The sequence below is a fragment of the Ovis aries genome, chromosome 17, assembly GCF_016772045.2.
Source record: "Ovis aries strain OAR_USU_Benz2616 breed Rambouillet chromosome 17, ARS-UI_Ramb_v3.0, whole genome shotgun sequence".
NCBI classification, from domain to species: Eukaryota; Metazoa; Chordata; class Mammalia; order Artiodactyla; family Bovidae; genus Ovis; species Ovis aries.
The window spans coordinates 72241187-72268938 of record NC_056070.1 but is presented as its reverse complement, the minus strand read 5'-3'; the positions used below and the strand labels follow the sequence as shown (position 1 = coordinate 72268938).

At 65.2% G+C, this 27752-nt stretch overlaps 2 protein-coding genes across 4 annotated transcripts in view; one reads left to right on the top strand and one right to left on the bottom strand.

The window, feature by feature from the left end:
• The window catches only part of PI4KA (phosphatidylinositol 4-kinase alpha), a 57123-nt gene extending 35797 nt beyond the window's left edge, over positions 1–21326 (top strand). For all 3 annotated transcript variants that reach the window (XM_027956873.3, XM_042234190.2, XM_060400871.1), the window contains 36 exons: positions 347–455; positions 741–877; positions 1020–1153; positions 1469–1551; positions 2830–2900; positions 3002–3126; positions 3719–3800; positions 3951–4034; positions 4120–4209; positions 4493–4612; positions 4788–4880; positions 5150–5306; positions 5411–5538; positions 10413–10571; positions 10758–10909; positions 11007–11114; positions 11192–11319; positions 11937–12056; positions 12145–12224; positions 12299–12492; positions 13034–13124; positions 13380–13547; positions 13717–13770; positions 15089–15209; positions 15393–15522; positions 16135–16205; positions 17120–17192; positions 17283–17353; positions 18027–18136; positions 18282–18386; positions 18460–18585; positions 18753–18873; positions 19241–19400; positions 19794–19883; positions 20207–20290; positions 20950–21326. In XM_027956873.3, coding sequence (XP_027812674.1) covers positions 347–455; positions 741–877; positions 1020–1153; positions 1469–1551; positions 2830–2900; positions 3002–3126; positions 3719–3800; positions 3951–4034; positions 4120–4209; positions 4493–4612; positions 4788–4880; positions 5150–5306; positions 5411–5538; positions 10413–10571; positions 10758–10909; positions 11007–11114; positions 11192–11319; positions 11937–12056; positions 12145–12224; positions 12299–12492; positions 13034–13124; positions 13380–13547; positions 13717–13770; positions 15089–15209; positions 15393–15522; positions 16135–16205; positions 17120–17192; positions 17283–17353; positions 18027–18136; positions 18282–18386; positions 18460–18585; positions 18753–18873; positions 19241–19400; positions 19794–19883; positions 20207–20290; positions 20950–21001 — 3981 coding nt within the window. In that variant the 3' untranslated portion in view covers positions 21002–21326. The remainder of the gene's footprint in view (positions 1–346; positions 456–740; positions 878–1019; positions 1154–1468; positions 1552–2829; positions 2901–3001; positions 3127–3718; positions 3801–3950; positions 4035–4119; positions 4210–4492; positions 4613–4787; positions 4881–5149; positions 5307–5410; positions 5539–10412; positions 10572–10757; positions 10910–11006; positions 11115–11191; positions 11320–11936; positions 12057–12144; positions 12225–12298; positions 12493–13033; positions 13125–13379; positions 13548–13716; positions 13771–15088; positions 15210–15392; positions 15523–16134; positions 16206–17119; positions 17193–17282; positions 17354–18026; positions 18137–18281; positions 18387–18459; positions 18586–18752; positions 18874–19240; positions 19401–19793; positions 19884–20206; positions 20291–20949) is intronic.
• A 1355-nt stretch (positions 21327–22681) lies between these two features.
• Positions 22682–27289, bottom strand: TMEM191C (transmembrane protein 191C). Its single transcript, XM_060400875.1, is given in 10 exon segments — positions 22682–25153; positions 25247–25512; positions 25515–25626; positions 25718–25782; positions 25912–25971; positions 26095–26151; positions 26277–26354; positions 26498–26548; positions 26877–27000; positions 27107–27289. Coding segments are annotated over 10 exon segments (1173 nt in total). The 5' UTR covers positions 27262–27289; the 3' UTR covers positions 22682–24948.
• Between the last annotated feature and the right edge of the window lie 463 nt (positions 27290–27752).

Below are 27752 nucleotides of genomic sequence, written 5' to 3'. Positions count from 1 at the left end.
TCCCTGCGCCTCCCTGCCCCCAACCCCACACCCCCGCACCCCTGCCTCGGGCCTGGTGCTCCCGCGGGCACGCCGCCCACCTGTGAACACCTGGCCGAGGCCCTGGGGCTGCTGCCGCCCGCTCACTGGTGGCGAAGCGTGGCTGGCCCTCGGCACAAAGCCTGCCTGCACTCGAGGGCACGGGAGGGTTTCCAGGGAGCCTGCTGGGGGCCGCTGGTCCAGCCGTCCCCTCCTGGGCCAGGTGGCTGCTCCTCTGAGAGGAGGCCTGGAGGGCGGGTCACGGGCTCGCGTCCGTAGGGCTCAGCTCCACGTGCAGACAGCCCCCTTCTCTGCCTCTCCTCCCCAGCTCACCCGGCGGCTGCCGCCCATCAAGGAGCCAAAGCCGAGACTGCAGAAGCTCTTCCGGGACTTTTGGCTGTACTCGGTGCTGATGGGCTTTGCCGTGGAGGGTTCCGGTAGGGCCCCGGGGGCAGTGCAGAGTGAGGCCCAGGGGCCTGGCAGGGCGTGTGCACGCGCAGGGCGGCCGGTGTGCCTGCTGCCTCCACAGTGGGGACGCGCTTTAGGGCTCTGGGACACCACGTGCCTTCGGGGGCCCTGCCTCGCTTAGGAAACAGACTTGTTTCTGTTCCCATCCTGAGACGGGCTCAGGCAAGGGGCCCACGGCTAGAGCCGCTGTCAGCGTGGGCCCCAGTGGGGCGCCTCCCGAGCCAGGTGGCGCCTCAGCCCTCCCCGTCCTGCAGGACTCTGGCCAGAGGAGTGGTACGAGGGCGTCTGTGAGATCGCCACCAAGTCGCCGCTGCTCACCTTCCCCAGCAGAGAGCCCCTGCGGTCCGTTCTCCAGTACAATTCAGCCATGAAGAACGACACAGTCACGCCCGTAAGGATGCCTCCCTGCCAAGCACGGTGCTCCAGGCAGGGTTTCGGGACGCTCCCGGGGATGAGAGGGCTGGTCCTGCGTGTCTGTGGGGCCGGTTTCGGGGATGGGGCCACCTGCACCCACGCAGCGCCGCCGCCCACAGGCCGAGCTGAGCGAGCTGCGCAGCACCATCGTCAACCTTCTGGACCCGGCCCCCGAGGTGTCCACTCTCATCGGCAAGCTGGACTTCGCCATGTCCACCTACCTGCTGTCTGTCTACCGGCTGGAGTACATGAGGTACGCGGGCTGGCCCTGTGCACACCGTCCTGGCTCGGGCTGTGCCGCTCCTCCTGGCGTGTCAGCGTCCTTAGAGGCGCCAGCCCAGGCTCCCGCTCTTCCGTGTGCACCTGCTCCCTGAGCCCCCGATGCCCCCGGGCTCCGGGAGGCCACCTCCACTTGGGCCCGGGCCGCTGAACTGCCGCCGGCGCGGCCGCCAGCCCTACACATGGCCCTCAAGGCCCCAGAAGGGGCAGCCATGCTCACGGTCTCGCCCATCCGGGCGGTGCTGCAGCTGCCGGCCCGAGCTGTGCCCTCACCCGGGCCGTCCCGCAGGGTCCTGCGCTCCACCGACCCCGACCGCTTCCAGGTGATGTTCTGCTACTTTGAGGACAAAGCGATCCAGAAAGACAAGTCCGGTAAGTCGGCACGGCGGGCCGCTGAGGTGCGTTGGGGTTTAGTGGTGTAGGCGGAGTGTGCGCCCTGTGTGCTTGGAGAAGGCAGCTCCGCGCTGCTGCACGCCGCCTCAGAAACATGACTGTAGCACGTGGCCCGGGCCCCTGGGAGCAGGGATGCGCTGGGCGGCTCGTGGCTGAGGCGCGGTCTTGCTTCTTAACACTGCTGCTGAGAGGACCAAGGCCAGGGTGCAGAGCCCACACGTGGATACGTCGCTGCTGTCTTGCTTAGAAGAGGGAAGGCACACCAGGGCGCCGTCTTGGAGGAGGGGGTGTGCGCGTGTCCCCGTGTGCCTGTGTGGGCAGCGGCTAACTGTTCCTCCACTGGTGGTGGCGACCCCACGGATTGTAGCCCGCCAGGCTCCTCTGTCCCTGGGGATTTTCCCAGCGAGAGGACTGGAGTGGGTTGCCATTTCCTTCTCTAGGGGATCTTCTTGAACCAGGGATCAAACCCGGTCTCCTGCATTGCAGGCAGATTCTTAACCAACTGAGCTATAGGGAAGCCCGTTTCTTCCAAGTGTTTGTAAATGAGTGACTGTAGGTGCTCCTCTCGTGCGATCAGGAAAGAGCCACGGGGTCCAGGGAGAGGTCGGGCACCTGTGTAGAGCCACCCCTGGTGCCAGTGACCGGGTAGGAAGGGTGCCCTGCAGCTGATGGGCAGAGACGTCCCACGAGCAGCGGTTAGAGGGGCTAGTCAGCCAAGAGCAGACAGCTCGCCGTGGGGCACCTGCCCCCCCCCCCCCCGGGCATCCTGCGTGCTGCAGCAGGCCTGCCACTCCTGAGCAGACCCAGCGGCTCCCACACACCTCCAGCAGTAGGATCTGTGGGCCACACCTGGTTTAAGGCCGCGTCCTCCTTTCCTGGGAGCTTTCAGGACGTGAGTCTGTGTGAGACATGAGGACTTGCAGGCCCCTGGGTGCTATGCATGGACCCAAGGTTCACCGTCCCAGCAGGTCCACACTCGAACCTCTCTGTGCTGTCAAAGCGTGCCCATCACCAAAGCCCTAGTGAAGCGAACCTAACGTAAGAAAAGGGACAAGACCACGCAGGAATACTGGAGTCGAGGCAGCAGAGAGAAGCAGCGCACGGCCTCGGCGCTGTTTGCGTTTTAGTGGGAGAGCAGAGACAGGCTGCCGCGAGGGCCGCGTGCTGACTCGGAAGGCGCCTGTAAGGGGCTGGTGGGAACATCCGGGTGCGGCTGGGGGCGCAGGGCGGCCCCCCACTGACGCCCCCATGTCACAGGGATGATGCAGTGTGTGATTGCCGTCGCCGACAAGGTGTTCGATGCCTTCCTGAACATGATGGCAGAAAAAGTAAGCCTAGGGGTAGGCCCGCCAGAACGCGCGCGCGGGGCCTGCCGCATGCCCGCCAGAACGCGCGCGCGGGGTCTGCAGCCTGTGTGCTCCGAACCCAGGCCAAGACCAAGGAGAACGAGGAGGAGCTGGAGCGGCACGCGCAGTTCCTGCTGGTCAGCTTCAACCATGTCCACAAGCGCATCCGCAGGGTCGCCGACAAGTACCTGTCTGGGCTGGTGGACAAGTGAGCTCCGCTCCCTGCCGCTCCGCACACCGCCCCCCAGCCCGCAGCCCCCCAGAGGCCCCAGGTGTCCCCCTGGCTCACAGGAGGACCGGGCCCGCCCTGAGCCCCCTGCACCCCACGCTGTCCCTGCCTTGCCGGAATGACTGCCGGGGCAAGGCACTGAGGGCAGCCCGGGCCTGCCCCACGGCCGCGTGATGGCCTCAGACAGCGAACGGGCCTGCATGGTCCCCGAAGCAGATGCCGTCCAGGCAGGGCCAGAGGGCGTGTCTGAGCCGGCCTCCACGCCCGCAGCCTACTCCGTGGGTGCCCGGCTCCCGGCAGCTCCTCCCGTGAACCCCAAGGTGCCACACACACGCGGCTCTCGCCACACTTGGGCTTCCGCGAGTGCAGCCGGTGCCCCCAGCCCCTGTGGCTCAAGGGCCCCGTCTTGCCGTGTTCAGTGTGGGGGTAGGGGCCGTGGATGGAGACAGAGGGCCCCGTGGGGAGCAGCGGGGCTTGGCCGGTGGCGGCCAGGGCGATGGGGTTGGGTGGTCTCAGGAGCACAGCTCTGGGCGGCAGGCTCTGGGCCTTGAGCAGGGGGCTCTGGGTGCAGGTTCCCCCACCTGCTCTGGAGCGGGACGGTGCTGAAGACCATGCTGGACATCCTGCAGACCCTGTCCCTGTCGCTGAGCGCAGTGAGTGCCCTGCCCCCGCCGAGCCTGCCTCACGCCCCAAGTGGGGAGCGGGGGGCGCCCGTCGCGGATGGGTGGGGGCAGGGAAGGAGGCGCCCGTGGGGACGCGGCGCGAGGCGGGGACGCGGCGTGAGGTGGGCCCTGCGTTCCCAGGACATCCACAAGGACCAGCCGTACTACGACATTCCCGACGTGCCCTACCGCATCACCGTCCCGGACACCTACGAGGCCCGAGAGGTAGGCGGGCAGGGCCGAGCGGGGCCCGGGGCCGCAGCCCAGCCCTGGGGCGCTGAGTGCTGCCTGCCCTCGCCCCCTCTGCCAGAGCATCGTCAAGGACTTCGCTGCGCGCTGCGGGATGATCCTTCAGGAGGCCATGAAGTGGGCGCCCACGGTCACCAAGTCCCACCTGCAGGTACTTCTTGAGGTCGGCAGGAAGCGGCCTTGGTGAGCTCCCTCCAGCTGTTGGGAGCTTTACCCAGACACGGCGCTGGTGTGTGGGACCAGGGACAGTGGGGGCACCTGGGGCAGATGTGCCAGCCCGGGGTGGGGCGTGCGGTGGGACTGCGGAGGGGCTCAGTGCAGCTGACCGGGGAGGGTGGTGCCGGCGGGGTGGCGCCGGCTTGGAGGCTTGGCTGGCTGCCTGCCTGCCGCGCAGAGGCACGCCTCAGCTCCGCGGCGACGCGGTCCCGTGGCAGGAGTACCTGAGCAAGCGCCAGAACTGGGTGTCCGGCCTGTCGCAGCACACGGGGCTGGCCCTGGCTACGGAGGGCGTCCTGCACTACGCCGGCTACAACAAGCAGAGCACCAGCCTCGGGGTACGTGCGCCGCGGTCCGGGTCCGGCCCCCGCCTGGGAGCTTGCGGCAGGCCCCAGACTCCGGAGCCGCAGCCTCTGCTTCTGACGGAGAGCGGGGGCGGGCGCTCTGCGGGGTCGGGCCCGCGCGGTAGGCGGGGTCGTGCTGGGCGGCGCGGCCACCGTGCTGTGTGTGCAGGTGGCGCAGCTCGCGGAGCGGCCGGCCTGCGTCAAGAAGGACTATTCCAACTTCATGGCCTCGCTGAACCTGCGCAACCGCTACGCAGGCGAGGTGCCTCCCCCGCCCAGGGGTGGCGGGCGGTGCGTTTCTGGGGAGGGCCCAGTCTTTGAAAGGGGTGGGAGCTCTTCTCAAGTCTTGGAGAGAAACACATCAGACTCCCCCCTGCCCTGGGGGTCCGTCCAGAGCATTGGGAGCAGCAGGTGCTTCTGGAGGAGGAGCTCTGGGGGCGGGAGGTGGGCTGCGGGGACTGTCTGGCACTCGGCGCGGGCACGGATCTGTGGGCTGGGCAGCCGGGCCACGAGCGCCTCCACTGCCTGCAGGTGTACGGAATGATCCGGTTCTCGGACGCCACAGGCCACGCCTCGGACCTGAACAAGATGATGGTCCAGGAGCTGAGGGCGGCACTGGGCGCCGGTGACGCTCAGCAGTACACGCAGGCCATGTTCAAGCTGACAGCCAGACTCATCAGCAGCAGAGGTGCCGCCGTGCGCGGGGGCGGGGGCCGCGGCCGGCCGTGCGCGGGGGCGGGGGCCGCGGCCGGCCGTGCGCGGGGCCTCTGAACGGCGTCCCCCTGGTTGCAGACTGTGACCCGCAGCTCCTCCACCACCTGTGCTGGGCCCCCCTGCAGATGTTCAACGAGCACGGCATGGAGACCGCCCTGGCCTGCTGGGAGTGGCTGCTGGCCGGCAAGAACGGGGTGGAGGTGCCGGTAAGACGCTGGCCATGGGGCCCGAGGGGTGGAGAACCAGCCTTGGCCCCCTGGCTGTGGAGCGTGGAGACCCCGGGCAAGCACCCTTGTCCCCCCGGGGGCCTCGCATGTCAGCAAGATGGTGATGGGAAAGCCTGACCCCAGGAACGCTTCCCAGCTGAGAGGGGACTTGGGTTCAGGGACCGGCGGTGCCTGACGCTGTTGCTCCCCCAGCGCTCGGCAGGGGGCGCCCTCGCTCTGCCGGTGGCTTCCATCCCTGCCATGTCCGACTCTGTGTGACCCCTTGGACCATAGCCCGCCAGGCTCCTCCGTCCATGGGGTTCTCCAGGCAAGAATACTGGAGTGGGTTGCCATTTCCTTCTCCAGGGGATCTTTCCGACCCAGGGATCTAACCCGCGTCTCCCACACTGCAGGCAGACTCAACTGTCTGAGCCACCAGGGCGCTTGTGTTTATCCACAGCAGCCAGGTCCCAGCTGCCCAGGAGGGCAGCCCCCTGTGCCCATGTTTCTGGACTTCCTGCTGGAGGGGCCCAAGGAGAGGAGGGTCACATAACATCTGAAACAGATTCATGTTTCCAAGATTCCCATTAATTGCCATGGTGACGCGGATGTGCCTCGGTTTTCCTGCTTTTATTAAGCTGAGATGCATGGTCAGAAGGGGGTTCTGTGTTCTTGCCCCTGAGGGGGTTAGCTGGATAATTTCCAAGGATGCAACTGGGTTGTTCAGGCAGGGGCACACTCGTGGCTGAGGTGAGGGGTCACTGGCCGTGCCCCCCCAGAGGGAGGTCGGCTGGTGCTGGGCTGTCTTCAGGGCCCGCGGCAGGTTCCGACCGCGTGCCCAGGGTGACGGCATGGGCCCTGCACGCTGTGTCCACCTGGCCATCTCACGCGGCTCTTGTCACTGTGGGGAGGGGGCGCTGTGGTCACGGCTGTGTCCCGTCCCATCAGAGCTCGTGCGTGGCTCGCGTCCGTCTGTGTTGCTGCTGCAGGTGACACGCGCCTCGTAACAGGGCTGTGTGTTGCTGGGCTTTTCCTGAGCCGGCGGGTCTGTCCAAACCACGTCCGCTCCTCCCGTGGGAGCCCGGCTCCGCGGTTCTCTCCGCACTTCCTGGGCTGCAGGCGGCGGGAACATGCTCCTTCATCCTGCACAGAGGCAGGTTTTCCCGGGTCTGCGGTCCTGAATTGACAGCTGTGTGGTTTCGATCTTTGATCTTTTAATAATTTGAGTCCTAGGTGCCTGTGTATGATTTCCTGTGTATTTTATGTTGGGACTTCCTGGACTTACTAAATTTAGAGATTTCAGACTCTTCATCACACTTGCAAAACTTGAGGCCAGTGTTTCGTACTTTTCACGCCATTTTCCCCGTCTCCTCACTTGGGCTCTGGGGATGCTCGTTTTGGACCTCGAGACAATGGTGGTGCCCACGGACACCGGCCCTCCCGCGGGCCGCGTTCCCTGCCTCACAGTCTGGCCCACTTCGGTCGGGCTCTGTGCAGTTTCCCCGGACGGTCCCTGCCTTAGGCGCTCTGTCAGGAAACCACTTTCAGTGTTAAGTTTTGTTTCAGGATTATAATTCTCAGGCCTAGGGTTCCCCTTTCTTTCTCATGCTTTGTACTTTGCTGACAAACCTCTGTCACCTCTTCTGTCTTTTCCTGTGAGTCTTTGAACGTCTTTGTAGTCATTACTTGATGGTCCTTGCCTGCTTGGTTAGTTCTAGCATCAGGGTCATCTGTGCTGAAGTTGGTGCCTGTGGACCCGACACCCTGGGAAGCAATGGAGCCCACGGGGCCTGGTGGCCGGGGCTCCGTGGGGCTGCAGGGAATGCCGCACCCCGGGGGGGGGGGCAGAGGCTTGGCGAGAAGGGCTGTGCTTCCTGGCTTACACCCGCCCTCACTTTCTTTCTTTCGCCAAAATGAGGAGAGGGCTTACGGAACAGTTTTTCTGCCCAGCACTTTGCTTTTCATTTGGGGTCTGTGAGACTCCAGCCTGCCTCCTGCCATCACCGGTCACTAGGCTGGCTTGAGGTCTCGGCCTTGTTAGGACCATCCGCCACTTGTGGCAGACGACACGCTGGCCACGGGTGTGCCAGGGAAGTACCACCTGTGGAGAGCCGCTCCTCGCGCGCGCTCTGCCCGCCGCCCTCAAGGCCCCCGGCCCCACGCTGGCTCCTGTCCTCTGGCCCTTGCTGCCGGCTCAGGGCTGCTGGCTGGCTGTCGGCCCCTCGCCGGCTCAGGGCTGCTGGCTGGCTGTCGGCCCCTCGCCTCCACAGGGAGGGGTGGGCCGGGCCCTGCCGCGCCTCAGCAGAGAGGGGCCGCACCCTTTATTGCTGTGTCTTCAGTTTCTGGACTTTCCTGTTACCGGGCAGCGTGTGCTGTTACAGAGGGCATGACGGAGGGCAGACAGACCAGCTGCAGCCCTAACTCGGAGGCGAGCCCTGCCGGCTTCCTGCCGTCTTTTTTGGGTTTCTGGGAAGATAACATGCGAGCAGCCTTGTTGACCTCATGCAGCACAGGAATCAGGGCCTTAGTGCCACTGAGGTGGGAGGGAATCCTGGCCCCTGGTTCAAGTGCCCAGGCCCAGCCTGGCCCTGCCGCCCTCTGGCTGTAAATGCCCAGAAGGAAGCTCACTGCATGGCGAGCCTTAGCAGATGCTGCCAGGTCGACCTTTTACCTCTAAGGCATCTTCAGAATCTGACTACCTCCCTGCCCTGAAAGGAGTCAGTTCAGTTCACTTGCTCCGTCACGTCCAGCTCTTTGCAACCCCGTGGACTGCAGCACGCCAGGCTTCCCTGTCCATCAACAATTCCCAGAGCTTGCTCAAACTCGGGTCCATCGAGTCGGTGATGCCATCCAGCCATCTCATCCTCTGTTGTCCCCTTCTCCTCCTGCCCCCAATCTTTCCCAGTATCAGGGTCTTTTCCCATGAGTCCCCTCTTCAGATCAGGTGGCCAAAGTATTGGAGTTTCAGCTTCAGCATCACCAGTCCTTCCAATGAATATTCAGGACTGGTTTCCTTCAGAATGGACTGGTTGGATCTCCTTGTAGTCCAAGGGACTCTCAAGAGTCTTCTCCAACACCACAGTTCAAAAGCACCAATTCTTTGGCACTCAGCTTTCTTTATGGTCCAACTCTCACATCCATACATGACGACTGGAAAAACCATAAGCTTTGACTAGGCGACCTTTGTCGGAAAAGTAATGTCTTTGCTTTTGAGTATGCTGTCTAGATTGGTTATAGCTTTTCTTCCAAGGAGTAAGTGTCTTTTAATCTCATGGCTGCAGTCACCATCTGCAGTGATTTGGGAGCCCTGGAAAATAAAGTCTGACACTGTTTCCATTGTTTCCCCATCTATTTGCCATGAAGTGATGGGACCAGATACCATGATCTTAGTTTTTTGAATGTTGAATTTTAAGCCAGCTTCTTCACTCTCCTCTTTCACTTTCATCAGGAGGCTCTTTAGCTCCTCTTCACTTTCTGCCATAAGGGTGGTGTCATCTGCATATCTGAGGTTATTGATATTTCTCCCGGCAATCTTGATTCCAGCTTGTGCTTCATCCAGCCTGCCATTTCATACGATGTACTCTGCATATGAGTCAAGTAAACAGGATGCCAGAATACATCCTTGACGTACTCCTTTCCCAATTTTGGAACCACTCCATTGTTCCATGTGCAGTCCTAACTGTTGCTTCCTGACCTGCATACAGGTTTCTCAGGAGGCAGGTAAGATGGTCTGGTATTCCCATCTCTCTAATTTTCCAGTTTGTTGTGATCCACACAAAGGCTTTAGCATAGTGAGTGAAGCAGAAGATGTTTTTCTGGAGCTCTTGCTTTTTCCATGATCCAGCGGATGTTGGCAATTTGATCTCTCGTTCCTCTGCCTTTTCTAAAACCAGCTTGAACATCAGGGAGTTCACGGTTCATGTATTGCTGAAGCCTGGCTTGGGAGAATTTTGAGCATTACTTTACTAGCATGTGAGATGAGTACAATTGTGCGGTACTTTGAGCATTCTTTGGCATTGCCTTTCTTTGGAATTGGAATGAAAACTGACCTTTTCCAGTCCTGTGGCCACTGCTGAGTTTTCCAAATTCACTGGCATATTGAGTGCAGCACTTTCACAGCATCATCTTTCAGGATTTGAAATAGCTCAACTGGAATTCCATCACCTCCACTAGCTTTGTTCGTAGTGATGCTTTCTAAGGCCCACTTGACTTCACATTCCAGGATGTCTGGCTCTAGGTGAATGATCACACCATCATGTTTATCTGGATCTTGAAAATCTTTTTTGTATAGTTCTTCTGTGTATTCTTGCCACCTCTTCTTAATCTCTTCTGCTTCTGTTAGGTCCCTGCCATTTCTGTCCTTTATTTTGCCCATCTTTGCATGAAGTGTTCCTTTGGTATCTCTGATTTTCCTGAAGAGATCTCTAGTCTTTCCCATTCTGTTGTTTTTCTCTATCTCTTTGCATTTGGAAGGAGTTGCTTCCCTCCAAACCCCACACCTTGATGGTGGGGACTCAGGCTCCACTTGGCCCCCGCAGCTCTTCCCAGGCCTGGTTTGGGGCATGAAGGTGTCGTCGTGGGTCCGTGGGGTGGAGGTGGCACTGGGTTCTGGAGGCCCTGAGCAGGTGGTGCAGTGACAGGGGGGCATCGGGAAGCGGGACACGCATCTGGCTGTGGTCCTGGACGGGCGTGTGGTGAAAGAAGGCCCGGGCTGGGGCCGTCATGGGACCGTGTGGCTTTCCTTTTCTTCACACGCCCTCAGCTTCCTAAGTCTCCAGCGAGCCTATCCTCCTTTCATAACTAAGCACCGACAAGAACACGCAGCAGGCCCCTCCCTGTACCGCACGGAGGTGCTGACGGCCAGGTTTTTGCAGTTCATGCGGGAGATGGCCGGGGCCTGGCAGATGACCGTGGAGCAGAAGTTCGGCCTGTTTTCTGCGGAGATAAAGGAAGCAGATCCCCTGGCCGCGTCCGAAGCCAGCCAGCCGAGACCGTGTGCCCCTGAGGTGACCCCTCACTACATCTGGATCGACGTACGTGCCCCCCAGGCTCCTCCCACTCTCCCCCGGGGTTGGGGGGCTACCCCGGGGCTCCAGGTTGAAGATGCCCCTCCAGGAGGGGGCGGTGCTGGCCCTCCTCTCCCCCAGACCCCCACCCCCTGCCTTGCAGACCCCACCTGCCCTCCGGCAGGCCCCACAGGCAGCGTGTCCCCCCCCCAGTTCCTGGTGCAGCGGTTCGAGATCGCCAAGTACTGCAGCTCCGACCAGGTGGAGATCTTCTGCAGCCTCCTGCAGCGTGCTCTGTCCCTGAGCATCGGGGGCGCCGCGGGCAGCATGAACCGGCATGTGGCGGCCATCGGGCCCCGCTTCAAGTGAGGCCCGGGGGGCCCGGGGTGGGGTCCGCTGCCCGTAGGCAGGCCCCGAGCTCAGGCAGGGGGAGCCAGAGCGCTGACCTGGCCCCCCTTGCAGGCTGCTGACCCTCGGCCTGTCCTTGCTGCATGCGGACGTGCTCCCCAACGCCACCATCCGCAACGTGCTCCGCGAGAAGATTTACTCCACCGCCTTTGACTACTTCAGGTGCCCCCCGCCCCCGCCCCGGGCCAGGTCCCCCTGCCCCGCGCCTGGCTCTCACCCTGGACCCCGCCCATCTGCAGCTGCCCCCCGAGGTTCCCGACCCAGGGGGAGAAGAGGCTCCGTGAGGATGTCACCGTGATGGTCAAGTTCTGGACCGCCGTGTTTTCAGACAAGAAGTACCTGACCGCCAGCCAGCTCGCTCCCCCAGGTACGCCGGCCCGCTCGCCCCTGCCCTGCCACGCTTGGCAAGGGGACGCCCTCGGCCTAGCTTCCCAGCGCCAGGCTGTCCACGGGCTCCCCGGACACCCGTCAGCCCACCCTGGGCTGCGGCTGGTGGGCCACGAGGGGCCAGGCACAGTCCCTTGCCGCCCAGCAGGGCAGTCCTGTCAGGAGCGACTCTAACATAAGTGCCATGGGGGCGTCCCCGTGGTCAGGCCCTTGCCTGCAGCAGCTGGGGCCCCAGGGTCTCCGCAGCAGACGCACACAGGCGGCCTGCCACAGGACGGGGGACGGCAGCCACAGCGAATGTCCCAGTGGCTCCTGACTCCTCTCGGAGCAGGGCTGGTGGCCCCACATCTGCCCCGGGCCCCCCGTGTGGAAGCACGCCTGGGGGCAGGTGCCCCGTGGCTGCCGGGGGCGGAGCTCGGGCTGCTCTGCTTTGGGCTCGGGGAGCCCCGCGCGCTGTAGGAAGCTTCTGCTGCAGTCCTCTGAGCCCCCAGGTGCCTGGCTCTCTGTGAAGCTGTCTCCCCGTCTGCTCCCCCGTGGCTGCCTCGTCCATGCGGAAGGTCCAAGTGCCTTTTTCTGGAATGCTGTGTCTGCCTGCAGACAACCAGGACACCCGGAGCAACCTGGACATTGCGGTCGGCTCTCGCCAGCAGGCCACACAGGGCTGGATCAACACGTACCCGCTGTCCAGCGGCATGTCCACCATCTCCAAGAAGTCGGGTCAGTGGGGCTTTTCACCTGGGTCCCTCGGGTCCTCAGGGTCGTGGAGTGTCTCTGAGGGAGACCCTGTGTCCACCCCCCGCCCCAGGTATGTCCAAGAAGACCAACCGGGGCTCCCAGCTGCACAGATACTACATGAAGCGCCGGACCCTGCTGCTGTCCCTGCTGGTGAGACCCGCCCGCCAGGCCCGCGGGGCAGCTGGGGCACGCAGAGGCGCAGCCATGTCCCTGTCTGTCCCCAGGCCACCGAGATCGAGCGTCTCGTCACCTGGTACAACCCGCTGTCCGCCCCGGAGCTGGAGCTGGACCAGGCTGGGGAGAGCAGCGTGGCCAACTGGAGGTCCAAGTACAGCAACCTGAGCGAGAAGCAGTGGAAGGACAACGCCAGCCTGGCCTGGGGCATCTCGCCGCACCTGGCCGTGCAGCTGCCTGCCAGGTGCGCTCCAGGCCACGCCGAGGCCCAGTGCCCCGCAGCCCCAGGCCCGCCTTCCTCGACCAGGAAAGGCAGCAGCTGCGGTGACTCCCGGGGCGTCCTTGGGCAGCAGTGCCTGTGTCGTGAGCTCTCCCGACGGCTCTGGCCGGCAGGAGCAGAGGGGGCTGAGTCCTCACAGACCCCCGCCCCGTGTGCCTGTGTCCGGGGCGGGGGGGGGCCTGTCACCCCCTGAGCCCACGCTGCCTGCCCAGTGCTTCCTCCCACAGGCGCCAAGTCCATGCGGGGCGGCCTGACCGCTCACCTGCGCCCTCCCACCCGCTGCAGTGCCCTCTGGCCCACGGGCTGCTTGGGGCCTGGCCACGGGCGTTGGGGTCCTTGAAAGGGGAGGGCAGACCCTTCCTGGCCCAGGGCCCTCTGTCCTGGGTCACCGCACACGCCAGAAGCGAGGGTGCTCAGACGCTGCTGGGCGCCGGCCACATTCCTCAGTCCCGGGCTCCTCGGCCCCGTCCTCAGTGCCTGCGCCCCACACCCTCTGCGCCTGCAGGTTCAAAAACACGGAGGCTATCGGCAACGAGGTGACGCGTCTGGTGCGCTTGGACCCGGGAGCTGTTAGTGACATCCCGGAAGCCATCAAGGTAGGGGGCAGGTGGTGGGCCACGGCAGGAACACAGACTCTGAAGCGCCCCGGGGCCGCCTGGAGGAGCGTGACCAAAGCCCTGAGCGCCGTGGGGTCTGAGCGCCGCTGCCCCACGCTTCCCGCCCTGGGACGAGGCGTGCACTATAGAAGACGGCCTCGGCGCTTCCCCCTGGCTGGGGCGGCGCTGGGGACAGAGCGTGCCTGCTGCCATCGGGAATGCCTCTCAGGACCACCCCGCCCCTCCTCCCTCCAGTTTCTGGTCACCTGGCACACCATCGACGCCGACGCGCCTGAGCTCAGCCACGTGCTGTGCTGGGCGCCCGCGGACCCGCCCACGGGCCTGTCCTACTTCTCAAGCATGTACCCGCCGCACCCCCTCACGGCGCAGTACGGGGTCAAGGTCCTGCGATCCTTCCCGCCGGTGAGCCCCTCTGCCGGGTGGGCCTCGGGGCTGCCCCCCACTGCTGTGGAGTGGGAGGCACTCAGGGACACGCCGTGGGGGCAGCCTGGTGGAGGATGAGGCTGGTCCAGGCGGGGTGGGCTCCTGGGACCCCCGCCCTGGAGTCACAGCCACACCCTGTCCCCCCCAGGACGCCATCCTGTTCTACATCCCCCAGATCGTGCAGGCGCTCAGGTACGACAAGGTAAGTGTGCGCCAGCCCGGAGGGCCAGGCGGGCAGGGGCACAGGGCTAGAACCTGAGCCCGAGCTCTCCGCCCACTACGTGGCCGTCCAGCGCCTGAGGCCCAGGCCTGCTGTGCAGGTGAGCAGCTTCTGGAAGCATCGCTGGCCGCCACTCAGGGTGGGCAGCCTGGCCTGGGACCTGTCTACTGGAAGGGGGTCTTGGCAGGCCCTGACTCCCATGCCCAGCTCTCTGTCTCCTGGGAGGAGAGGCCGGGTGTGCTAGCAAGCTGGGGCCACCCTGGAGGAGTCCACGGGCTCAGAACCTGAACAAGCCTGGAAGCTGGATGTCTGGGGTCCAGGTGGGGCGGGCTGGCTCCCCCGAGGCCCCTCTCCTCGCCATGAGACAGGGCCACCGCCCTGTGTCCTTCTTGTCTGTGTCCCGATCTCTTCTGAGGACACGAGTCAGCTTAGATGAGGCCCCCACTGATCTCACATAACTTCACCAGCTTTTCAAAGGCGTATCTCCAGCCATCTCAACACGAGGCCTCCAGCAAGCGCGGGGCTTCAGCGTGTAGATGGGGGATGGGGCCACTCAGCCATGAGTGAGGGCGTGCCCCGAAGGGGCCTGGACAGACAGCACCTGCAGGGCGACCCCGCTGTGTCTGTGCCTCTCCACGCCTACGCCTCCGGGCACCAGCAAGTGCCCTCCCGGCCCAGCCCAGGGCCCCCAGACCACCGTGTCCCGGCCCAGCCCCAAGCCTGCACCGGAGGTTGCGTGTTCACGGTTCAACGTTCGATCTGCTTGCTGAGTTAGAATTGGGTGTTTTGAAGCCTGACCTCTTTGGGAAGTGCACCCACCAAGTCGAGGACATCCAACCAGGGAATACTTTACCAGATGGTGGGGGAGGGGCCCCAGATGGGGGCAGAGGTGGCTGTGGGGAAGGAGAGGCTGCCCCCCAGGAGTCTTCCAGAAAGGCCAGCGCCTTCGTAACCTAGACCGGGGACTCACCCTGAGCTGGGCATGACAGGGGAGGAGAGGTCACAGGTGGGCAGGGACCACAGCGCGCAACCACCAACTTGTAGGGTTTTCTGGCACCCACCGCCCCTGGGCAGCTCACAGGGTGGCGGTGGAAGCCCGCCTGCCCACACCTCCCGCTCCACAGCAGCAGAGGTAGGCTAGAGTCGGGGGGAGCGGGGGCGAGGCTGCACCTGCCTGAGGTGAGATGTGGTGGCCGGCTGGCAGGCTGACGTGCTAGTCCCACGGCCCAGGACAGCTGCTCGTAGCCAGCGCAGGGCCTCACGGGGCTGGGCCGAGCTGACCACAGTCTCGCCCCTGTAGATGGGCTACGTGCGGGAGTACATCCTGTGGGCCGCCTCCCAGTCCCAGCTACTGGCGCACCAGTTCATCTGGAACATGAAGACCAACATCTACATGGACGAAGAGGGCCACCAGAAGGATCGTGAGTGCCGGCCCCCGTCAGGGCCCCGGCCCTTCCCCTGCCCAGGTCACCCCTCCACTCCCACCTTGGCCCCCGGCCCCGCGGCTCCGTCCCGCAACTCCCCGGGCGGCCACCCTGCGCGTCCTCCGGGTGGGGTCCACAGAGATGGCCCCGGGCCCAGGCTCAGCCACAGCAACTCCGCAGCCGACATCGGTGATCTCCTGGAGCAGCTGGTGGAGGAGATCACGGGCTCCCTCTCCGGCCCGGCCAAGGACTTCTACCAGCGGGAGTTTGACTTTTTCAACAAGATCACCAACGTCTCAGCCATCATCAAGTAAGTGCACCTCCTCCAGGCCCCACGCAGGCGAGCCGCCCCAGAGGCGGTGTGCACACAGCCCCGCCCCCTGCCCCGTGGCCACCGCCGCAGAGCAGCCGGCTGGGAGCCTGCCTGCCGTCCTGGGCTCCCGCGGCCCCTCAGGTGCACGGAAGCACGCATTAGCTTCACGTCGGGTCTGAGGCCACTGCTCTGGAGGCTCCCAGGGGCCCAGCAGCGTTAGGCAGCCCGACCCACTGGCCGCCCTGGGGCCCTGTCTCAATTAACCTCTCTGGTGCACGTTCACATGGGGCGGACATCAACCTCAGACACCCTGGCCCCACGTTTGTGTGGGACGGGCCTTGGGGTTGACACTGGCCGACCCCGGGGAAGGACCCTGGCCCCCTCTGTCCCCAGAGCTCCGGCTCATGCCCAGTCACCCCATCCTCACCTGGCTGTCCGGGTGGGCTCCCTGGGCCACCCTCTGCATGTGAGGGCGCAATTCCACGTCAGCCCTTCATCTTGGGGCATAGAGGTCTGGGGGCCGCCAGAGGCCATGCAGGGCAGCGGCCCTCAGGGAGGAGGGCCTGCCGCCAGAAGCGTGGAGGTCAGCCTTTGTGTCCTGGTCCCCAGGCCCTACCCCAAAGGCGACGAAAGAAAGAAGGCCTGCCTGTCCGCCTTGTCTGAAGTGAAGGTGCAGCCTGGTGAGCGGGGCGGAGCCTGGTGGGAAGGGGGGTGTGGGCCCTGGGTGCCTGGCATCCCTCTCCAGAGCCTGCCCTGCCCAGCGGCCACTTGGGGGCCTACTGGCTGCAGCTGTTTTCCGAAGGCCAAGCCCTGTCCCCAGCAGCTGTGGTTCTAGAAGGTTCCTGAGCTCCAGGGTAGCAGAGGCAGTGTGCGTGGGAAGGGGTGTCCGCGGTGTGCTGGGGCCCATGGTATGAGGGCCCGTGCCCCGCCCTGGTGCTGCTGGTTGGCAGGACGGAGCCCGGATGTCACCGCACAGCTCCCAGTTATTCACTGCCACACACGCGCTCTCTTCACACTCTGGCCCTGCCTGCGTGCCCAGGCCTGCTCCACGGTGGGCACCGGCCCCAGGGGGGGCGTCTCCCGACCATGCTGAGCCCCGCCCAGCCTCTGAGAGGACTCCTGCTGCTCAGACACATCCCAGAGGCCCTGGGGTGCGAGCCGGCTGCAGGGCGGAGCTGGGCCGTGTGAGCGAGGCTGGGCCAGTGAGGGGGGAGGCAGGGGACCTCGTGGTTCCAGCGCCAGTGCCTCCGTCGGGGCCCCACCTGGGGGGCTCTGGGACTGCAGCCTCAGACCAGGCTGGGGCGTCCTCTCGTCTTGCCAGGCTGAGCTGGGGCCAGGCGGGCGGGGCCGGGGCTCCTGTGTGTCCTGTGGTGGGGCACCCAGGAAGCTGAGGGTTCAGGCGTCCCCTCGGAGACGTGTCTGGGGGTGGCGAGGGCCATGTGGTCGTCAGGACAGACCCAGAGGAACGACAGCCAGGGAGGGCGGGCTTCCAGGCCCCAGCACCGCCCCGTCTGCCCAGGGCGGGCCTGCCTGCTGGATGGGCGTGTGCTCCTGCATCCCGCCCACACCCGTGACAACCCTCCCACCCTCGCAGGCTGCTACCTGCCCAGCAACCCCGAGGCCATCGTGCTGGACATTGACTACAAGTCCGGGACGCCCATGCAGAGGTGCGACCCCCGGCTGCCCCTCGCAGGCCCCCTGCCCCGTCCCTCGCGCCCCTCCCCCATCCCTCACGCCCACGGTCTGTTGTCTTCTAGCGCTGCCAAGGCCCCGTATCTGGCGAAGTTCAAGGTGAAACGTTGCGGGGTTAGTGAGCTTGAGAAGGAAGGTCAGTGCCTTGTCCCGTGTAGTCTGGGGTTCCTGTGAATAGTGGCGGGTCAGTGCGGCCCCTCATCTGGGGTCAGTAGGCACACGGGCAGTGACGGGGACCCCAGGAGGGCGGTCTGCTTGGCCGCCGTGCGAGCGCCCACGGGCAGGCCGGCTTCCGTGGCAGGCGTCAACTGTCTCCTGGTGCTGAGCCCGGGGTGGCCCTCCAGGCAGGGTCCTGCGCCTCCCCCCAGCACAGGGCCTGGTTGGTCCCCGGCCTCGGCTGGAGTTCCCCCTCTTCCGTCTCTGGGAAGGCACGGCCACCGGTCAGGGCCACGCTGCCTTCGCCACTTGTGCGAGGCCCTGCCACCACACGCAGCCACACTCCGCAGGCCCGGCGGCGCGGGCTTGAGAGGGCACCAGCCAGGGTGTGGCCCCGGCTCCTGCTGTGCACCCCCTCACGGGGCCCAGCCCTGACAGTGCCCGCAGGTCCTCTCTCCAGCGAGAGGGGGCTCTGTCTTCAGCTGTTCTCAGGAGGAGACGCGGCCCTGTGGCCCCACCCTCTGGCCTGGGTGTCTGCCAGGCCTTCATCGGCCCCCCTCGGGCTTTCAAGGCACGATCCCTAAGGTTCTCAGGGTTCCTTCAGGCACGTGAGCAGGGCGCCCCCCAGACTCCCACAGGGCCTCTCCCCGCAGGCCTGCGGTGCCGCTCAGACCCGGAGGAGGAGGGCAGTGTGCAGGAGGCAGACAGCCAGAAGATCTCCTGGCAGGCGGCCATCTTCAAAGTGGGGGACGACTGCCGGCAGGTAGAGCCCAGCTGGGCGGGAGGGCAGTGCGGGCGGCAGGGGCCTCTCCGCGGCTGCCGGCGGCGGCGGCGCCCGGCCTCACACAGAAGCGTGAATCTTTGCTTCCCTGTGGCTGCCCACCACCGTCTGTGTCTCCGCCTCCCAGGACATGCTGGCCCTGCAGATCATTGACCTCTTCAAAAACATCTTCCAGCTGGTCGGACTGGACCTCTTTGTCTTCCCGTACCGGGTGGTGGCCACCGCCCCCGGGGTAAGTGTCCCGAGCAGAAGCCTGGCGGCCCCTCGGTGCGGCCCTCGCCTGCAGCCCGGCCCTTCCTCCCTAGTGCGGGGTCATCGAGTGCATCCCCGACTGCACCTCCCGGGACCAGCTGGGCCGCCAGACCGACTTCGGCATGTACGACTACTTCACGCGCCAGTACGGGGACGAGTCCACGCTGGCCTTCCAGCAGGTGGGCGCCCGGCGTCCTGGCTCCTCCAGTCTGGGTCCGCCCGGGCAGCCATGGCCTTGCTTGGGACTGGCGAAGCTCTGGGTGGGCCCCCGAGGGCCGACTCTTGGAGTGCGGGTCCGCCCTGCCCCCGGCCTGGAGCGCGGGCCCTGAGCCGCTGTCCCCCGCAGGCGCGGTACAACTTCATCCGCAGCATGGCGGCCTACAGCCTCCTCCTGTTCCTGCTGCAGATCAAAGACCGGCACAACGGCAACATCATGCTGGACAAGAAGGGGCACCTCATCCACATCGGTGGGCGGGCGGGGCGGGCTGTCCATCCCCGGCCTCCACGGGGGGTGGGGTGGGTGGGCAGGACTTTCCTTCTGTCATCCGCGGCGGTGGGCGGGGCGGCGGTGGGCTGTCCATCCACAGCCTCCACGTGGGGGGGGGCGGGACTTCTCTCCCGTCATCCACCGCGGGGCGGGGGCGGGGCTGTCCATCCAGGGCCTCCACGTGGGTGGGCGGGGTGGCAGGGGGCGGGACTTTCCTTCCATCATCGACCTGGGGCGGGGCTCTCCCTCGGGGCAGCCACATGGGGGCGGAGCCAGGAGGTGGGGCTCTATCCCTCCGCCCCAGCCTGCGGCTGACCCCAGCACCGCGGCTTTTCGGGGCTTTGCAGATTTCGGGTTCATGTTTGAAAGCTCCCCGGGAGGCAACCTCGGCTGGGAGCCGGACATCAAGCTGACGGATGAGATGGTGATGATCATGGGGGGCAAGATGGAGGCCACACCCTTCAAGTGGTTCATGGAGATGTGTGTCCGTGGCTACCTGGCTGTGCGGTGAGCCTCCCGGTCCAGATGCGGGAGGGTGGGGTCCCTGCTGGGACCACGCATCCAGGCTCCCTTCCCCTCGGGTCATCTCAGACCTTGGGTGGTGGGGGGGCGGGTTTGGGGTTTGGAGGGGCGTGTGCTGGAGGTCCCTGAGGCCTGGCTCCAGTCACATATGCCGTCTCTGCCAGAGCCCCTCACTCGGCCTCGGAGCCCCCACGTCTGCACCTCCCAGGCTCGGCCTTGCCTCCAGTCAGTCCAAGTGCCCTCCTCACCTTTCTTCCTGAGCCAGAGCCCGTGGTCTCCGACGCCACGTGGCTAAGGCCACAGAGCAGTGTGGTGACACCCAGGCAGGGCCCATGCGCAGGCTGGACTCCACTCACCGCCCTCCCTGCCCTTCCCCAGGCCCTACATGGACGCTGTCGTCTCTCTGGTCACCCTCATGCTGGACACGGGCCTGCCCTGCTTCCGTGGGCAGACAATCAAGCTCCTCAAGTATGTCCTGGGCAGACACCGGGGTGGCTGTCCCTGAGACGGGGCCTGCCCCCGGGCCAGGTGCCCCCGGGGACACCCAGACCCGGGCACGAGGTGCGCCCTGGTTTCTGTGGCCACGAGGGATGTGCCCGTCTGCCCTGGTTTCCTAGGGCACATCGAGGCCAAGCCCCTGCCCATCCTGCCCGAGCTGCCGGCCTCACGGTTGGGAGCTGCTGGGACAGGGCCCAAAGCCTTGAGGCCAGCTGGGAACCGTGGCCCCACAGGACACCAGACCACGTGCACGCGAGCAGGGCGGCAGCCCTGATGTGGCCCTTCCCCCACAGGCACAGGTTCAGCCCCAACATGACGGAGCGAGAGGCCGCGAACTTCATCCTGAAGGTCATTCAGAGCTGCTTCCTTAGCAACAGGCAAGCCCCCGGTCCTGCCCTCTCCTGTGCCCCCACCCGGGGTCCAGGGGGCTCTGGGTGGGGCCGCTCTTGGGCCCGGTGGCTGGATGCACTGCCTTGAGACGCCCGGCCTGGTGGGGTGAGGGGCTGTGGGGGCTGTGATCGGAGGGGCCTGGCCTCAGTGACACTCTAGGGGACAGGTTCCCGGGGCTGTGACCGTTAGAGGTGGCCTGGAGGTTTCCAGGTTGAACGACGGGGTGGCCCACGGGAGGCCAGGCCCACACCCTGGGGTCGGAGAACTGACCCCGGTGGGCCCACCAAGGTCCAGGGCGTGCGGCCTGGGGGTGCCACGTGGTCTTGGTGGCCCAGTGGGAGGAGTCTGGCGGGCAGCACGGGGCGAGATGGCTCTGCTGTGTGCTGGGCGGGGGCGCACAGACCCCCAGCCTGGGCTCAGCTCTTAGGACAGGAGGCAGCCAGCTGAGGAAAGGTGTCTGCCTGAGCCCGCGTTAGGTGCCCACGAGCGAGGAGATGGGGCAGAGCCGGGAGCTGCCAGGGAGGGAGCCTCCACGGGTCCCAGCGGGCGAGGCGCTGCGGGGCAGAGGTCCGCGGTCGGGCCCCGAGCCTCCAGGGCAGCTCAGAGGGGTCAGCCCCTCACAGCGCCCCTCACCCTGCGTCCGCAGGAGCCGGACCTACGACATGATCCAGTACTATCAGAACGACATCCCCTACTGAGGGCGGCCGGCCACAGCCCCGCTCCGCAGGCGCGCCGGCCGCAGCCCTGCTCCGCAGGCGCGCCGGCCGCCGCTCCACCCGAGGGACAGACGGGCCAGAGGCGCCCCTGCCGAGCTGGAGACTCCCGGTCCCGGGTGCCACCCGCGCGGCCAGAAGGACAATCAGAGCCGGTCTGGGCTTGGGCACGGGCTCTTCCTGCACTGGACACGTTCCCCACCCGTCCTGTCTCAGAGGTACAGGGAGTATATTCTTAGGCATGAAAGTCAGAAAAGCGGTATTTAACCAACGTGAGCAAAATAAAAACAGAAACACTGCTGCGCTGGAACCTGGTTTACTCTTGGATCCTAAGTGCACATTTAGCTGGGGGGGGGGGGTGGGCAGCAAGGGGCTCAGGGCCGCCCCCGGCACCCTGACTGTGAGCTTCGCAGAGACGGCAGCACCGCGCCGGTGGGGCGAAAGCACCTGTGCTCTCCCTGCCGGCTCAGGGCCAGCGGTGTCCCTTCCTGGCCTTGCCTCCGCCGCCATTGCTCCGCCTCCTCCCGGTGCTTGTCTCCAGCATCTTCAGGTCGCTCTGCTCCGCAACCACACCGTGCTCCCGCACTGACCCCCCACCCCCACCCACAGCACCCATCCCACCCCCACAACCCTCCAAAGACCTGAAGCTAAAGAGACGAAACATCTAGAAGTGAGCCGCCCAAGAGGTTGGTACATAGCACGTAAGACAGAGGTGAAGGGAGGAGCCGTGGGTGAGAGAACAGGCACCTAGAAGGGGCATGAAGAAATGGGAAGTGGGGTGGGACACTCCAGCCCCCAGCAGGACCCCAGAGCTGGCACAAAAGCACTCAGCTGCAGGAAGCGCAGCAGGAAGGCAGGCAGCCAGTGGGGAGGCAACAGCTTTGTCAGACGTGGGGCCAACCCAGGAAGGGAGGTCATCACGGGGGAGCAGCCGCACGACCGAGGCACGGGCCCACTGCGTCACTAGCCCTGTGACCTGTGCGCAGACTGTGCCCACCCACGAGGAGGCAGGAGTTCCAAACATGGATGAAATGTGAGACCTGATTACATCCTGGCGAGAGATGCTCTTTAAATACAGTCACAGGCCTGATGCGGAAGGCGGGGGGAAAGTCCCCATCAGCACACACACGTGTGCCTCTGAAGCAAAACGTGACAGAACTCAGGAGAAATAGACTAACAGGGCTGGAGGCTCGCAGCGCCCTTCTCTGCACAGGCGACGGGACTGGCAGGGAAGCCAGTGGGCAGAGGACAGCGGCACGCACGCCGCCCGACAGCACGCAGCGCCCCCCTGGCACCGGCGGCAGCGCCCGTGTGCCCGTTCACCACCTCAGGCTGATTCTGTGCTATTGTGAGGGATTGACGAGAGCTGGAGCAGTGGAGCTGGAACAGCAGGCAAAACACACGTAAAAGACAGAGGCTTTCAGGCTGTGTCTGGGGAGGTGGGTAGAGATGTTCAAATAAGAAGCAAACCGGAATACAGGGCATGACCTCCAGAAGCAGCCCTCGGGAGACTGGGAGCGGTGGGCCGGGAGAGACGCAAAGCACAGGGTGAACACTCGGTAAAACAGATTCACCCACTGCAGGACTGATGTCCGCCTCACGTGGAAAGGAAGGCTGTCGCCTCGGCTTTGAAGGGAAAGCTGAATGCCGTGAACAAGACGGGGGCAATGTGCAAACTGTATGTTTTTAAAAGTCAGAAATAAATGCTCTTAACAATGCTGGGTAGAAAGTCTAAACCCAAGAGCTGATAAGCAAATAGATCTCTTCAGAGACTGGAAACGAAATCTAAAGTGTTGAAAGCAATCAAGTTCCTCTTCCAATAATACAGTTAATGAAAGACCCACCCGAGAGCCCCACGCCTCAGGACGGGTGTGCCCTCCCGGACCACACTGTCCTCACCGCCTCTGCTCAGCGCTGGGCCCTGGGGCCCTCGCCAGGCTAGTCAGAGAAGGAAACAATCGGAAAGAGAAGCGACTCAGGAATGGCCAGTGGACACAAAAACCCACAATAACCTGGGTCTGTTCTACAGCCGACGTTCAGGATACAGGTGGATGTGAAAAGTCGGCTGTGTGTACCCACAGCAACAAAAGGGATGAGAACAGTTTCATTTACAGTCACAGCCCCAAACCGAGGCACAGCCACAACGGCAAGTGACATGGATAGTTGCGGGAAAAGAAGTGCCCCTGGCCCTTATCCACCCCCCCCCCCGCCTTGATTATAAGGTGAATGCCAGCTAAAGCCACCCTGAAGGGCCCTCGCTCACCCATCACACCCACCGTGCACGAGGCGGAGAAGGGGTCCTGTCCTGTGGGAAGGGGCCTCTAACACGGCCATCCAACCCCCCAGTATGCATGTGGTCACCCCTGGCTCACAACCCCACTCTGAGGAACTGGTCTCACAGATTCTCTGGCAAAATACAAAAAGATGTTTGCAGAAAGCTGCCTGCGGAGGACACATGGGGACCCACCCCCGTCACCGTGGTGGCTGCGGCGTAAGTGGACATAGAGGGGCCTGGAGGCCACAGAGGTCATGTGCCCTGCTGTGCTCACCCGGAAGGGGGAGGGATGGTACGCAGTCCACTTACTGTGGGGAAAAAAGTCCACCTTAAAAATCAAGTGTCTTCCACAGAAGTGGGTGGAGGGCTCAGGGGTAAAAGCTCGAGTTCCCTTGTTTTATGGATGAAACGTGTTATGGATGTGACTGTGTGATCACAGAAAGTAGAGAATGCAGTGCCTGAAAACTGAAAGCAGAAAAATCACCCCCGTTAGGATGGCTGTTATTAAACAAGAAGCAGAGAACCTAGCAAGCTAAAGTAAAGGACCTGGGGAAGCCAGCCCCGCGTGCACTGCTGACGGGGCCCTGTTAGCTGTTCCTCAAACAGTTAAACAGAAGCACCCTTGGACCCAGGAAGCCCACTCCTGCGTAAACACCCCAAAGAAGCGGCAGCACACACTCAAGCCGTACCCAGCGGTGAAATCGAAGAGGCGTAGCCACTGGGCTCCACTGAGGAAGTCCCTCATTGCAGAATGACCCACTGTAACCAGAGTGGGACCGCACAGAGGGCCGTCTGGGGATGACCAAACGCGAAGTCACAGGAGGAGGAGGAGTTCCAGCAGAACAGCGTGACCTCCAGACGAAAGAGGAACTTTTAGGGCTCAACCCGCAATTCTTAAACTGCACAGAAGCGCGAAGACAAACTTAACCCCAAACCCTAAGACGTGCAATTAAATCAACGAGAAAAGGACTGTTTAAAGACCAGAGCGAAACACAACGCCTGTGTGCGCAGGACATGCAGAAGTTTCACTACCAAAAAAAGGAAAATAGAGCAAGCGTTTGCATCAGACGAAGTGAAACTCGAGTTCCCCCTCCATTAAGCAGGATATTTCACAGAAACAGACAACGCTAGACAAGACCACAGTGATGAAGGCTCAGGGCCCCCACTGCACGGACGCCGGAGAGGCCGCGGACCAGGGGGAGGACACCCCAACAAGGGACCCACTAGGGACGAGGGTCGCCGCGGGTCTGAGTAACCAGCGCGCGGACGCGGGACACGGAGCTCCGCGGGGACCCGCCGGCCAGCGCCGCGAGCTGGATTTGCCGGCGGCGAGAGGGGGTTGAGTCGTGATTCCGACCCCTCCGGAGTGGGCGGACGGGCTGGGGGAACGGAGGGGTCGGACGGAACCGAGGGCAGGGCGGAGGGACCAAGGAGGTCCCTCGGAGGCGGGGGCGGGGGGGGGGGTGCGGCGCCTGCTGGCCGGAGGACACAAGACATCCCTGCCCCGCGTCCCCGGGTTTCTCGCCGCCACGCCCAAGCCCCTTCCCCTCCCCTTTCCCATCACACCCCCTTCTCCCTCCGTCCACACACCCCCAATCCGGCGCCCAGAAACCACTCGGGAGACTCGGGTGCGGGCGGCCGCGGCCGGCGTGATGCGCTAGGCGGGCAGTAGTCCGCGCGCACGCAACTGGAGCAGCGGGGCCAGCGTGTAGCGCAGGCGGCGCAGGGCGGCGTCCGAGCCCGGGCGCGCAAGGCCGCGGCGCAGGGCCGAGGGGTTCACCAGCGCCAGGTAGAGCAGCGGCAGCGCCACGACGCCCAGCGGCAGCAGCAGCAGCGTCTGCAGCGCGCCCAGCGCCCACAGCCTGCGGACCGACCACGCACCGGCAGATGGGCGCTGGCGGCGCGGGGCGCCCCCCCAGGCCCCAGCCCCGAGCCCGCTCTAGCCGCCCGCTCACCTGAAGCCCGCCGCACCCGCGCCGAACAGCCGCTTCTCCTGCGGAGACAAGAGAACACCTTCCTGCCGGACGCCGCGGACGGAGCGGGACCCTGGGGTGCGAGGCTCGTGGGGCCGTTGGGCTCCCACGCGGGCGCGGTGCTTGAGTGAGCAGCCCCATGATGCTTGTGGTCCCCAGTGGGGTTGGCATGGCGAGGTGGGTCCCTGGTGGGGTCGGGGGGGGGGGTCCCTGACGGGGTGGCCCCCGTGTGCGGGGGGCGGCCCCGCGAGGCAGGTCTCGGCTCAAGCCCGCCCCCGCCAGGGCTCACACACTCCGCCTTGGCCACCTCTTCCATGAGCGAGCCCGCGCAGTCCTGCCCCCGTCGGGGCTGTGAGTCGCACCTGCCGGGAAAGGCAGGAGGATGGGCCCTTCGCCGGGCCCGCAGTCGCGCCTCCCCCAACTCCCGACATCCGACAGTCTTAACCCCCTTACGGCTCCGGGCCGCCCCGCGAGCTGTCGAGTGCAGCCGCCGCCTCCATCACCTTCCCCTGCAACTCCTGGAGCGGGTGGTGGGAGTGAGGCCTCACACGCGGGAAGACTTGGGTAGGGCGGGGGCAGGCCGCCGCGGCTCCGGGGAAGGGCGGAGCGGAGGCCGCGGCGGGGTCGGAGGCGGGGAGGGGCGGCACCTGCAAGACTCCGCTCTGCTCCTGGAAGCTGGCCCAGGCCTCCTCCATCCGCCGTGCGCTCTGACACGAGGGGAGCCCTGCTTAGACGGGGTAGGGGGCACTCGGCCCTGCCCACCGTCCTGCACCTGCCCAGCCTCACGCACACCCCAAGCCGGCCCTCCCGAGAGCCCGGCTCTGCCGCACCTGCCGCAGGGCCTCCGCCTGCATGGTGTGCTTGGCCTCCACCAGCGCCAATTGTTTCTTCCAGAGAATCCAGGGAGAGTCAGGCGCCGGGAACTCCGCGAACGCGCCGCGCTTGACCCCGCCCAAGGCCCCGCCCCCGGAGCCCCAAGGCCCGCCCCCGCCCCCTAGCCCCGCCCGAGCACCTGCAGGGCCGCCAGTTGGGTCCCGAGCTGCTGCTCCGCCCGCTGCTGGCTCAGTTGCTCGCCTCCGTAGTAGAAGAGCTGGGGGTGGGGCTTGTGAGGGCCGGGCGGGGCTGCTAGGGGTGGGGACTATCCTGGGGGCGGGGCGGGGCCGGGCGGGGGCGGGGACTGGGGCGAGGCAGCCCCGGGGGAAGCGGGAGACAGAGGCCGTCTCCGGAAGGTACCTGGCTTGACAGCTCCTCCCACTGCTCCTGCAGCTGTCGGTTCTGCTGCTCCTGGACGGGGTCGAGGGGAACTTCCAGGCCTCTCCGGGGGCCCCGCCCCAGCGCGGGCCCCGCCCCCGCTGCCGGCTCCGCCCCATCTCAGGCCCCTCCCTCTCCACTGCCCCCGCCCACCGGGGTGCCGCCGCAGCCTACCGTCTCGCAGGCCCCGCCCCACCAGGGCTCCGCCCGATTTTGTGTCCCTCCCCTCCACTGCCCCGCCCACCCAGAGGTCTCGCCTCAGCTTAGGTCCCGCCCTCTCGCGGCCCCGCCCCGCCCAGGCCCCTCCCTTTCCACTGCCCCGTCCGTCTAGAGGTCCCGCCCCACCAGGGCCCCGCCCCACCAGGTCCCGTTGGCGCTGCTCCGCCGCCTCCAGCAGCCCGCGCGCCCGGTCCGCGCGCTCCCGCGCCGCCTCGCGCGCCTCCCCACGCAGGGCCCGCGCCGCCTGGCTCCGCCGACGCTGCAGGCTGCGGAGGGGAAACTGAGGCTCCGCGGCCGAGGGAGGCCGCGTCCACACACAGCCCGCCCCCTCGCGGCGCCCACACGCCGGACGAGGGGAGGGGCCGCCCGCACCCGCGCTCGCGCTCGCTCAGGTCCTGCAGGCGCGCGGCGAGGCTCTCGCTCTCGGCCTCCAGCCCGCGCACCAGCTCCTCCAGCTCCTGCTTCCGCAGCCGTCCGTCGCGGTTGTCCTTCTGCAGCTGCAGAAGCAGCTCCTGCGCCTCGGCCATGGCCTGGCTCTGCCCGCGGCCGCCGCCGGGCCCGCGTCACAGTGGGCCGAGCGCGGAGCGCTTTGGAACCGCGCGCACCGCCGGGTGCTCGCGCCGGAGGCGGAGGGCGAGGCCGGCTCTTTCCCGCCCGCTGCCGGGGGCACCGTGGCCCGGGCAGCCTCTGATGGGAAAGATCGGGTTCCGTAAACAAGTTTCCCGTCTCTGGACCCAGGGATCCCCTCCTGGGAAAGCCAGAGAAAGACAAATGCCGCATGCTGCCACTTACAGGTGGGATCTAGGAAGCGACACAAACGAACCTCTCTATGAAACACATTGACGGAACAGACCTGTGGCTGCCAAGGGGGACGGGTGGGGGAGGGAGGGGTCGGGGGTTTGAGGTTAGCAGAGGTAAGCTGTTACAGGATGGATAAACAACGAGGTCCTCCCGTATGGCAGGGACCTATATTCACTATCCTCATACACCATCACGGAATGAATATGAAAAAGATTGT